General features: G+C 37.9%; 1 protein-coding gene across 3 annotated transcripts in view; it reads right to left on the minus strand.

Annotated features, from left to right (window-relative positions):
• Positions 1-13,691, minus strand: part of TTC39B (tetratricopeptide repeat domain 39B) — a 142,242-nt gene that overhangs the window by 11,611 nt on the left and 116,940 nt on the right. For 2 of the 3 annotated variants that reach the window (XM_043962534.1, XM_043962543.1), the window contains 2 exons: positions 6,599-6,716; positions 460-576 (listed from right to left, as the gene is read on the minus strand). In XM_043962534.1, coding sequence (XP_043818469.1) covers positions 460-576; positions 6,599-6,716 — 235 coding nt within the window. Of the gene's footprint in view, positions 1-459; positions 577-6,598; positions 6,717-13,691 lie in introns of those variants that run through there. The other variant, XM_043962551.1, reaches the window with a different exon arrangement.

Genomic DNA, 13,691 nt, shown 5'->3' on the forward strand with positions numbered 1-13,691 from the left:
GTGTCCCCAAGGCCAGGGTTATAAATGTTAGTATAGACAGGGAAATCCAGGAAAAGCAGAAGCACAGATAAGTCTAACTGTAGCAGCAATCATGAAATCCATTCTTGTATGTCTCTGGGATTTTGTTGGCTTCAAAGACTTGTGGCTGATAGGAACTAGAGCTCCATTCAAGTCAAATATTTATTACACATAAGAAAGAGAATGTGTTTGTAAAACAATGTAGTTCCTCACTCTCAAGGAGCACAAAATACTTGAAAGAGAGAACGATATGGTATGTATGTAAATAACTAAGATTTAAGGTAGAATGTGATGTGAATAACTAAGATTTAAGGTAGAAAAAAAGAGACCCAACTACCCAGAGAGATCGAGTTAAACCGAAGTAATCTGGGAATGCTTCAAACAAGCACCTGTTCAGTGATGCTCCAACTAGCAATGGGAAAAACTACTAGCACAACTTACTTTGCAGTTTCTATTATCCGTAAGGCTTTCTCTGTGTCTCCTTGCAGTTGGTATAAAAGTCCCAGTTCATACAGAGTAAATGGCACAAGGTAGTGGTCAAATTTTAATTGTTTCTCACTAGAAATAAAAATAAATCAATTAGTTTTGACAGTGAAAGAGAGTACACATACATCAATATTTTATCCATTCTTCACTGAAACATAAAAATAGGCCTATATTCTGAGCAAATATTATTTTTAAATTGACACGTCATGCTACACATAAAAAAGAAAAATTTTTCACATGAAAAGAATTGTTAGGTTTTTATTTTAGGCAAAACATTGTCATTGATATATCAGGTATGTACATATGTAGTCTCAAGATTTATTCCAGAAATAAAACTCTTCATTTTGAACAAAAATAACCAATATTCAGGAAAAGATTTCCTTTTATCTCCTACAGATGATTTCAGAGGTCAAAACTATTTTGTTTTATTGGGCAAAAATAAGGCAATTAAGAAAAGCAGTATCTGTTCCCAAGACAATTATCTAGTGTCCATTCTCTCATTACAAAGAAAAGCTTATTTCCCTCAGATATTAGACTATGCAATCAAAAAGGGGTATATATTTCAATCTATTTCCCTAAAATATTTTGGTCCTAAAATCCCCAATTCTAACATTTACTTTTGTTATACATCTAATATTGATACCTGACAGGCTCACAATTCTTATGTATCTTATCTTTATACAGATGCCAGATATCATTTTAAGCACCTTTTTCAGAGCTTTATTTTTTACATTTTCGTTCTTTCAAACAATCCATACATTAAAGGTTAAAAAAGAAAATCCTAAAGCTTTTTGCCTCTTCAGAAACAATTTTAGCCAGTGCCTCACATTCTCTTATAGAAAAAGCACTACTGCCACCCAAAGAAGACACATGAAATCACAGCTTGTTTTTTTAATATTGAAGCTTTTTTCCTAAAAGTAGTTCACTTGTAAGTGAACTTAATCATAATAAATGATGATCTAATTTGTCATTAAGTAATCAATCTTTTACATGTCTCTTGAGCTACATTAGAATTGTTTCCATTTCCAACAAAAATTTCCTTTTTGAAATTTCTCTTTAAAGGGAGAACACACGGGGAGTCAACAGTAATTCTAGGATTGTGCTACAATTTGGGTTTGTTTTAAACCACATATAATTAAAATTTGCTCCTATTTCTAAAGCTTTTAAGGGTTTGTAAAACATTTTCCTCACAACCCTTCGGAGTAATGACTTGGGTCACATGACCTTTGTTTTTTATGGTAGGGAATGGCACTCAGAGCAGTTGTGTGTGACCTGTTCACAGTGAGAAAGCTGGTGAGGTGCTGGACTTCTTTCCAATCTACCTGCTGTCTCTTTTCATTAGCTCATCAGAACATGACTCTCCATGACCCATGGCCAAGTTTACTCCTGCTGGGAGTCAGCTTGTATGGGTATTCCAAAAGTCTTGGTGCAGTTTAAAGATTTAATAGCTTCGAATTGCACTAAGACTTTTGGGATGCCCCCATCCTCAGTTGGAGCAGCTGCCTTGCTCATTTGCGCTGGTAGGTATACCAGTGAGGCACAGGGTGGCACAGTGGATAGAGTTGGCTCTGGTGTCAGACAGATCTCTGCCAGCTTGGCTGTGTGAGCCCAGACAGAACCTGTAGCCTCTCCTAAGTTGCAATCAGAGTCTCTAAGTCTTTCTATTATTGTTAATGTACAAATTGTTCTCCTGGTTCTGCTCACTTCATACAAGTCTTCCCAGATTTTTTCTGAAACCATTCTCTTCATCCTTTCTTATAGTTCAACTGTATTCCATCACATTCATATATCAGTTTGTTCAACCATTCCCCAATTGATAGGCAAGGAATTAATTTTCAAATGCAAAGCAAGCACATTATCCACATGATAAGAAATGGCAGCAAAAAACATAAGTTAGTGGCAAGAAAATGACTAGGACCATCAAGGGCCATCACTGGTACCAAAATTCCTGTCCCAGCACCTACTGACATCTGGACCTTCATCAAGGGATCCTGACTGCTGGTTGTCGGGCTCAGAGTCTCCTAAAGGAGTAAATTTGGCCTCCATAACATGGAATCTACTGATAAAATGGAGGGGGCACTTAGTGCTCCAGTCTCACCAAAATGTGTGAGAGAAACAATACTACCTCAGCTTCAGGAATCTTGAAGGGCCCAGACACCAGAGCCTCTTGTCAGTAGGACCTCATCCAGGACCGGAACGTGCCCTAATACCAGGCTCTACTAGGAGCCAATTACATATTGCACACAAAGGTGTCTTTTGGATACATTCCATTCCCCAGTATCTCAGCATGAGGCAAAGAAACCAAGCACTTGCCACCCTTATTGCTGAAGCTCTTGTTCTTACTGGCTTAACCTCTTCTGCCCTAGTTTGGAAAGAATGAATTGAAGCCACCTTTGTCTATTCCAGGACCTGAGTGTGGGAACACCAGGAAACAGGTACTTTTCCTTGCCTATGGCTAGCAAACTTCCACTCTCTCTTTCCCTCTAATCTCTCTGTGAATCACTGTAGACTGAGGTGAAAAGCCCCTTCTATAATTTCTCCCCACTGTCTCATTCTCATAGATGACAGCTCTATCCCTCCCTAGTCCCTCTCTTGCTCTGCTCTCTCCTCTTGTCTAATACTGCATACAGCTTGTCTAATGCACTCAGATAGCATGTAAGGGAAAGGACAGACATCTTGCTTCTCACTGCCACTTTGAGCTGCTCCTAGCCTCCTATGCCATTACTCAGTAACCTCTCTTCCTTTGCAGTTCTTCACATCGCACTATAGCTCCCTAGCTAGAGCCTAATGGTAGTTATCTACCATGTCAATTCAGTAAACATTTATGCAATGTCACTGTGGTAGATAACTTGTTAAGTGCTAGTGATACAAGGACAAAAATGAAATAGGCCCTGTCTTGAAGGACCTCTAATAGCCCCAAGTCATTCTCCTATCTTTCCTGATTTTAGTACATGACTCATGGTCTCTTCCTCTATTCCAATCCTTAATCTTATACTCAGTGACTTCAATATACTTGTTGACACCCCCCCTAAATTACTCTGGCTACCGAATTCTTCAACCTTATCAGCTTCCATGACCTGCACCTTCATTCTACCTCAGCCACACATAGTCCACAACTCAGATCTCACCTTTGTCATTAATGACTCTGAAACCTCCATGATCATAAATTCTGAATTCTTTTCTCTGATCCCACCCCCCTAGCTACCAGTCTCCCTGCCACAATTTTTTCCTAAATACACTCACCCTCTTCATCACAACCTCTCTGTTCTTTATATTATATTATATCATCCTTCTTCTGGACTCACATTTGGCTTTAGACATTTGGCTTTAGCCCCAGAGTTAACCAGTTCAGCCACACATTCCTTGTCCCATTACTACTCATGTCTTTGATCAAATAAGTTACAGACCTGGGCCAAGGGCATCTGCTACAGCTTTATGCCATATGCTCTTAAATAGGCCCTCACTGCGGCATAGCGGTATTTTTATATATCTTTCTCTGATTATCACATGACTTACATGAATTATTCCAAACCTTCTCTTTACTCAATGCCGCTCCCCTCCAGATTATTCCCTGCTTCCTCTCTTAGCAGAAAGCTTTGCCATGAGCTCCCTCTTCTTTCCTATTCTATATCTAAAACTTCTCAAAATCATTTCTCATTCCCTCTTCCTTTGCTTCCATCTTTGAAGAAGAGGTAGCTTTTTTCCTTGCCAAGGCCAATCTCTCCTACATGAATCCATTTCCTCCCTTCCCCCCCATTATCTCTTGAAGTTTGCCCTTTCAATCATTTCCTCTCTCACATTTATTGTCAATCTCTCCTTATCTAATGGCTCCCTCTCCAATATCATTCCTATAAATTATATTCTCACACTGCCAGCTTCTTAACGGATATCTCTGATTGGATGGATGCTCTATTAGCATCTCAAAGTTGACAAGCCCAAATGGAACTCTATACTTATAATCTGGCAAGTTTTATTTTTCTATCACTCTCTGCAACATCTCTTGCTTCTATCCTTTCCTTTCCACTCATATTGATATTTATCTTAGTTCAGACGCTTCTCACTAACTTAGACTACTGCAAAACTCAGTACCTCACCTAGACAACTGCAAAACCCTCTAAATGAGTCCCTCAACTCCAGTCTCTCCCCTTTCTAATCCATCCTTCACACAAATCCTAAAATAATATTTGTAAGGCTCTGCTCTGACTCTGACACTTCCCTACTTAAAAATGTTCAGTAGCTTCCTGATGTCTCTGGAATAAAATGGAAACACTTCCACTTAGCAAGTAAAGCCACCGGCAATCTCACCCCAAGCCACATTTCACATTATTATCTTCATCTATTCCATGTTCCTGCCAAATGAGCTCACAAGCTGTCCCCTGACCTGGGAATTCCATCTCCCATTTCTATGCCTTTGCAAAGGCCATTCTCTGTATCTGGAACACATGGCCTCCTTCACTTCAGCCTCTTCAAATCCTTAACTTCCTCCAAGGTACAGCTCAACTGCCAGCTCCAGCATGAATCCTGCCATGAATCTCACCTCTCACCTGTTATCTTGTTTTTACTTATCTGTGTAAATGTTATATCTCCAGAGAGCAAGAACTGCTTTCATCCTTGTCTTTGCATCCCCAGTACTGAGCACAGTGACGTTTGTCTGGTGGTGGTGGCGGTGATGGTGGTGGTGGCGAGTCATTTTCAGTTGTGTCTGACTCTTCATGACTCAATTTGGGATTTCTTGGCAAAGATACTGGAGTGGTTTGCCATTTACTTCTCCAGTTCATAGGCTGAAGTGACTTGCCCAGGGTCACACAGCTAAGTAGGTATCTGAAGTCAGATTTCAAATAATGATGATGAGCCTTCCTGATACCAGGCCTGGCACTCTATCCATTGTGCCACCTACCTGCCCATTCATCTAGTAGAAATGAAGTAAATGTTGGTTAAATTCAAGGCAAAGGTAAAAAGAGCTAATTTGCCTATTATTCCTCACAATGCACTTTGCCATCATACTTCCCCAATCCCACCCAAAATGAATTTAATATGGACATTCCTTAAGTATCTGAAAGTCTATGACCATGTGAAACAGATCTCATCTAAACAAACAGGTCATTTATCAGAGCAATGCTCAGCTCAGTTAAATATTACCAACTCTAGGATTTGAAAACAGAAATGTCTGGCTTACCCTTTGTCCAGGGTTAAAATACCTAAATGGATAGTAATGAATACAGAATAATGTTTCTCTCAGCCAAGTCCCACATCTACATACTGCAGGTCCTTGGCCAGAGAGAATTTACTCCCATTTCTCCATTAACTCTTTATTCCTCTCATTGTGGGGAGACTATGCTGTAGTCAGGATAGTTGCAGTGGAAAGGAATATTCCCTTTTGACTTGACTCTCAGTAAAAATGGTAATGGCAATAAAGTGGCCATTGGTGAGGAGACCTGGGCACAGAGATAGGCCAGATCCTGGAACAGAATCGCCACCATGCTTATCCATACTAGGGGAAAGGGTATTCCTGTTTCAAATAAAATGGAATTGTTCTACAGAAAAATAAGCAGAAGCTATTGAAACATGTCACATGGAATTCTTACCTAGTCTTGAGATATACTAGTTAAGTAGGTCAGAAACTAATTGTTTAAGTGTAAACCTTAAATATCAAGCAAGAGCAAGATACGTCCAATTAAGTGTCCATTATCCAAGGACCAACTCTGGCTAAGTTTGGAAATATACATCCCTTGAGTGCTGAACAGTTCTTGTGAAACCTTTTCTTTTCTTTTCTTTTCTTTTCTTTTGAAGGGGAAGATGGGCACAGAAATTTGTGAAACTGTCTATTAAAGCATGTAAGGATTGGGTTACAAGTGGCATCTGCAGGGGGAAGACCTACAGTGAAGAATTCATGGATATTTTCAAGTAAATTCAAGGTATTAAGGAAAATTCAGACTTGAATCTAATCAACATAAAAGTTTTCAGGAAAATTAAACAAATCCAATAGGCCACCACTTTGTATTATCAAAAAGCAAAAAGGTAGTAACAAGAGGTCAAAGTACTATGCATTCAAAAACCAACAACAGGATGTCCTTGTATGGCTTTTTGTTTTTACCTTTGAATAACCTGATTGAAGCACAGTTCAGCTTGTAAGAGTCGTCCTAAGTGCTTCAGACAGAGACCTTTCAGTAGTTGCACCAAACACTGGTCATCCGTGAAGTAATCATTGCACTCTTAAAACAGAAATGGAAAGAAAAGTATTTTTAAATTAAATTAAAAATTAAAAGCTAGAGCTGTCATCTGTGAAGTTTCTAATAAAGGACCTGCTTAAAATGATGGGGAATGTTTGTCATTTCAATTTATGAAAATTTATGCTCTCTCTCAAGACAGTACTTATGATACTCCTGGAGAATATCAATCATATTTTAAAAACAAATGTTTGCTCTTAAAGGAAGTTATACCTTAGGCATTAGCACTTTGAGTCTTATTTATCAAGAATTTAAACACTACCTACTTTAAAAAGGGATTTGCTGCATCCCAAATTTCAAGGGACCAAATGCAGTGTTGGGGAATCTGAAAGGTGAAAAGAGCCGAGAGACCTAAGAGAAAGCTCCACGAAGTCTATCAGAGGCAAAGCAATAACAAGGGGGCTGTCTTAGCTTGCTGTTGTGCCTCATAACAGTGTTGGCTGCAACGGGAGGAGAGGGTAACACACACATATGGAGAGACAGATGGCTTCATACCCATTAAAAATTCAGGAAGTAAAATACCCTCTTCAGATCATCATGTTTACAACTCATTATCAATTCTCCTAGGTTCCATTCTTTTTGAAAAAGAACTACCAAATAAAATTAGACAAAACAGTACTAAGGCAGATGAAAGGCATTTTAGGATTTGATCAAACTCCTGACTACTTGACTAAAAATATGAAGAAGGACTTTTCTTTCTCCTTTAAAGAAGATTTATCTTTACTTTATACCATACAAAGTGAAAATTTATTTTACTATTTAAGGAAAGAAACTGTGTGTGATGTCCATCCAAATAAGATGGCCTTGAATATGATCTCTTTACTGTGTTTATTTTTGTGAACCACTTAAAAATATTTTTTCAAATGAGGTGTGAAGGAGAGTGTGCAGGACTGAATTTTAGTAGCTAAAAATTTAGATTAAATGAGACTACAGATTAAGGGATGACTGGGAGGGGGATGGGAATTATTTCAATCTCAGAGACTAGTTGAAGTGCAAATTTAAAGACAGAGTAAGAGTATCTAGGGAGGGAGGGAAGAAGGAAAGGAAGGAGGGATGGATTTCAATGACTGCATGAGAAGTAGAGACATTCTAAGCATATCAGGAAACATGGGCTTTCCATTCACTTGTAAAATAAGAGCAGAAATTAAAAAGATGTCTCAAAGTTATCCTATTTCTCCAAAATCCTTACTAAAATAATGATCTTTCTTCAGGTTGCACAGCTTTGTGATAACTATATTTAATTCAAAATATAAATCATGAGATCATGGGACTCAAGAGTTAGAAAGACCCTTAGAGACTTTATAAACGAGAAAACTGAGTCCAGGAGAGGGCAAGTGATTTGTTCAGAGTCACATTAGCAGTCAGGTCATCTGATTCCAAATGCATTTTCCCCCCACTATACCAAATAACCTCAGAGTTTAGAAAACAGTTACTTCTGATGCTGAGGGACAAACTAACAAATCAGGTTTTCATTTTACTTTTGGAGTCAGTTGAAGAATAATCCTGAGTCATACATTTTCAGCCCATGAGACCTGTTGATATTTGCATTATGTTAAAAGGTTAAACAAAAGGACACTTTTTGTTGTTGTTCAGTCATTTTCATTCATGTCCGACTTTGTGACCCCATCTAGGGTTTTCTTGGCAAAGACACTGGAGTGGTTTGCCATTTCCTTCTCTAGATCATTTTAGAGATGAGGAAACTGAAGCAAACAGGGTTAAGTGACTTGCCTAGGAACATAAAGCTAGCAAGTGTCTAAGGCCAAATTTGAACTCAGGTTCTACAGACTCCAGGTTTAGCACTCTATTCACTGCACCACCAAGCTGCTTCTAAAGGACACTTTACAAGAAGTCATTAAGTCTATGCCAGTGAATCTCAGGGTCACAATGTGGGATTTTAATTTGTATATAAAATTCATTTAAAAAAAAACAAAATAGGTATAGCAAGTGAAAAATATGAGAAGCAACAAAGGAAAACAGATGACTTCCTTTACTATAACTCTGGTAATCTTTATGACATGTGGCACTGTATCAAACTGAGTCAGCTTTAGCATCAGGAAGACATGGGTTTCAGGCTTATCTCTGATGCATAGTAAATGTGCATATGGCAAATCACTTAACCCTTCAGTGTCCCAAACAACTGGCACAGACTTTAAGTTACAAGAAACTTGTAAAGATACACCAATGGATGAAGTCTCCACATTGGGAGTTCCCTATACTAACAAAATTGTTGCTCCAAGCCCACCCAATAAGTTTATTACATATTTTTCATTAAGCCAATAAAGTTCAACAAACCATACATTAACTGACAGCTTCTAAGACCATGTAAGATTTATTTAAAATAGACCTCTACTGAAAATGCTTATTGGCTACTGACTCTAAGCTGACTAAAATCTCAGTTTTTATGAAAGACCTGGCAAACCACCCTTCATATCTCCCAGGTAGAACACTGACAAGAAAGAACATCAAATACCTCCAAACATCATCTTTGACTTGGCTTTTTTCTCTTATTTCCTTTAAAGGTCAGAGACACAACAAATAAGTCACCCACCAAAAGCAGGAAATGAGGCTGAACAAGTCAGGTGCACAACTCCATACCCGTTTTACAATAACTGATTTCCCCCTCTAAGGTCAAGAGTATGGCTAAAAGGTCAAGTCTCCCTTGATTGTAGAAGATGACCAAAAAGCCACTATCATCTTGGTCAGTGTGGAACAATGAAAAGAACACACTTGGAATGAGGAAATCTAGGTTCAAGTCAGAATCATGGCATTAACTGACTGGATAACTGTGGGCAAGTCACAAATTCTGAGCTTCAACTTCCAAAATGGGGATAATAATACTTATATTAACAGTAACTAATACTTGCTTCTTTCCAAGATTATTTTCAGGGAAGCATTCTGTAAACCTTGAAGCCCTACCATAAATAGAAGGAATAATAATAAATGTCATTTACAGCATCTGGAAAGTGACCTTTAGCAAAAGGCCAAAGCTTTCACCCAATGCTTTGCCTCTCCACTGTAGTAGCCTCTTCCTGTTTCTACCACATTTGTACCCTTGATATGAAACCCTACACCTACTGCATCTATCATCCCATGATATCAGCATATGAGAACAGCCAAAACAGAATTCTGAATCGTGTATGTAATTTTTCTCCTACTCCAAGAAATTACTTATATTTTACTTTTTTGTTCATATTTTAATACCGTGTGTTCTTTTGGGGGGGGGTTTGGGGGGGGCAGGGCAATGGGGGTTAAGTGGCTTACCCAGAGTCACACAGCTAGTTAAGTGTCAAGTGTCTGAGGCCAGATTTGAACTCACGTCCTCCTGAGTCCAGGGCCAGTGCTTTATCCACTGTGCCACCTAGCTGCCCCAATACTGTGTATTCTTGCCCTCAGTTAACTATTTTTCACATCAATGAAAGGGCACACTAGCATGTATAGAGAAAACCTGTTTGATTTGGTAAGGGTTATGGTCCTCTCTGGCAAGAGTCCCTGACTGCCCAAAGTTCAAACTGTTCTTGATTAGCTGGGCCGTAGGCCCATTGAAAGAAAGGAGTGCTCCCAGGCCTTGAATAGAAATTTCACAATTAGACATTTATTCTTTTGAACTAATTTATAAGAAGAAAGAAAGAAAAAAACTACATTAGTTATTGCTCTATTTCCAGAAAAATTAAATGATGTTTTGTGGGGGGAGATATTTTAATAAAGGATACTTTTCACTCAGTGAAAAAAAATTTCTCTACCCCCCCACCCCCACCCCATGGACATTCATTTATCCAGCAAACACTGTAAGTGCCTTAGAGGTAGCTAGGTGGTATAGTAGATAAAGTGGTGGACCTGGCGTCAAGAAGAGTTGAATTTGAATCTACTCTCAAATTCTGTCACTTAAATGTGTGCTCTCTCTCTCTCTCTCTCTCTCTCTCTCTCTCTCTCTCTCTCTCTCTCTCTCTCTCTCTCAATTTCAATGGAGATAATAATAGCACCCACCTGATGAATTTGTTGGGAATCAAATAAGATTGTACACTTAAAATACCTTTCAGATCTTAAAGTACAGATATTTTAGATGGTAGGGAGTCAAATATGGGCCACATTTGTTAAATACTGAAGGATGGAGGGGGTGGGAATGGGACCTGAAGATAAAAGTCATGAGTTTTATTTAATGTTTCTAGCCTCAGTTTTGTCTATAAAATGAGTATAATACCAGAACCTCAAGGGGTAGTTATGACAAGAGGATTTTATAAACCTTAAACAACTTTACAAATGGGAGTAGTTGTTAGCAGTAGTATTAGTAGCAGTGATGATACCTGCACATGCACGCACACGTGCACACACACAGCCACTGTGGTTGACTGAATATTTTAATTCAGTTGCAATGCCCAAGGCCAGGAACAAATACCATTTCTATGTGATTTGTTTCTGCTCTATAAAACTGTATATTCACAATAAATGTGATCAAATTAGGTGAATCGAAAGTTAATTTATCCAAGAGACTGCACAGATTTTGTAAAACTGATTTTTTAAAAACTGAACTCTAAGTTGATATGGTCGTTTATTTGTTCTGTGAAATGTCATGCATTTACATTCATTTTGCATGAGAGTCGAGGGGAAGTTCTTTTAATTTGACAGTTTTACATCAATATGACAGATCTGTCAGATTAGTATTGTTACAGGGCTATAAAGCTGAAAACACCACAGAGGAAGAAGTGTGTCGTCTTCAGAGAGTCTAATCTGCACTTATACATACTTTCATATGACTCTTTTCCAAACAGTGAAACTCTTTCCCTCCTCTTTGTGAGCTCGCATCTTGTTGCATTCTCTTCTTCGTGCTTCCCTGTAGCCCAGAATTCAAAGGGATTGTTTTTATGTCCATTGCTCAATCCCTGCAGATGAACAATTCAATTTTTTGGCTATTCTATCTAAGCTCCAGCCCAGCTATGGTACTGAAGTTTTGTAACTTTTCTGTGAAAAGGGAGTGGGGAAAAAAGAAAAAAAGGAACTTCTTTTAGTTGTAGAGTTATTCTTTTGTAAATTCTTTGTCCTTCATATACAAGGTGACATTAATAATCTATTTGTCAGTAGACTTATTTTCAATTTTTTCAGAAAAAGAATAGCGTCATCCATTATCTCTTACCTGGTCTTCCCTGTGACCAATGATCCTAGTTGTGAGATGACTGGATAGGGTTAAAGGCTCATCAATGGCTATTTTTCCTTTGTGGTTCCAAAGCTCAGTGGCCCACTTGGGGTCTACAGAATCATATAATCTTAAAGGAGATGGGGACTTTAGATTATATCTATTCCAGGGGTTCTTAATCTGGGATCCATGGACCCATAAAGGGTGTGTGGATAGACTTAACAAGGTCTGTGAACTTGAATGGGGAAAAACATATCTTTACTTCAATATAACTGGTATCTGTTGTAATAATATGTAATTTATCTTACATATTTAAAAAATATGTCCCATAGGCTTTAACAGATTGCCAAAAATGATACAAAAAAGGTTAAGATCCCCTGATTTTGTATACCTTTTAACCCAGTGAAGGATCCCTTCTGCAACTTCCCTAACAAATGGTTTAGACTCTACCTGAATAACTCCAGTGATAACGAGCTCCCTAATTTGTAAGAGAGTCTGCTCTATTGTTGAACAGTTCTAAGTACTGGGAAAATCCTTATGATAAACCATTATTTGTCTTTCTTTAAATTTTAACTCTGCTTTCTGGGGTGGCACTGAATTACTATACTCCTACTTTCCCATTATATACTTTCACTTCAACCCTGTCTTTTCTTTTTCAGATTAAAAATGTCCAGATCCATCAAATATTTTTCATTTAACATAATTTCCAGATAATTTCTGGTTACTTTTATATTAATACTCTCAAGTTTAATTAAGACCTTCTCTAAAAATGTGGCTCCCAGAACTAACCATAGTATTACAAATTGGTTCTGACTAAAGCTAGATCCTACTGAGTGTGAATAATGATTCCTGTGAATGGTCCCACGTATCCAAATTCATACTATTGGAAGTTATAATTGTGTAAATATGTAGAATAGTTTCAGCCTAATGGAAATATGCAGTGCATACTTAAATGATTAATAAGATTGACTGCTGTTCTCACTCATTGGTACCAAGCAACAGTACAGAATATGGTAGGACAAGGTCCATCTCTCTTGATGTCTTTTAATAAACCTAAGTTTGCACTAGCTTTTATTAGTTGTTGTATCACACTGCTGGCTCACGTTACAATCCACTAAAACCTGCATATCTTTTTATCTTTAACTTCTATTCAAGTACTTCCCCCATCCTATAGCTGTACGATTCATTTTTTGAAAAAAAATGCAGGACCTTATATTTATCCTTGCTAAATTTCATTTTGTTTGTTTCAACCCAGTATTCTAGGCAACTGATGTACTTCTGAACTTTGATTCTGTCATCCAATGTACTATCTATAGTCTACACCTATAAATGTGATAACCATACCTTCTTTGTCTTTATCCAAGTTGCTAATTTTTTAAAAAAATGTTGAATAGTGGAGAGCCAAATATAGAGCTTTAGCCCTATATCACTAAAAACTTAGAATCACTAGAAATTTCACTCTAGATTAACATCAATACATTAATCAGCATTTTTTCACCACTGTTATTCAACTAGCTTCAAATCCATCTAAGTGAATGTAGTCTGCATTTATCCATCTTGTTCATAAGGATACCATGAGGCACTACTAAATGCTTTGCTGCCATTAAATAATGTACATCTCTATAAAGGTCCTATGATTTGCCAATCATATAATGCTATTTAAAAAGGAAATGATGTTTTGTTTTGTTTTGCGGGGCAATGAGGATTAAGTGACTTGCCCAGGGTCACACAGCTAGTAATTGTCAAGTGTCTGAGACCGGATTTGAATTCAGGTCCTTCTGAATCCAGGGCCGGTGTTTTATCTACTGCGCCACCTAGCTGCCTGGAAATGA

The sequence above is a fragment of the Dromiciops gliroides genome, chromosome 1 (assembly GCF_019393635.1).
Source record: "Dromiciops gliroides isolate mDroGli1 chromosome 1, mDroGli1.pri, whole genome shotgun sequence".
In the NCBI taxonomy this organism is placed as follows: Eukaryota; Metazoa; Chordata; class Mammalia; order Microbiotheria; family Microbiotheriidae; genus Dromiciops; species Dromiciops gliroides.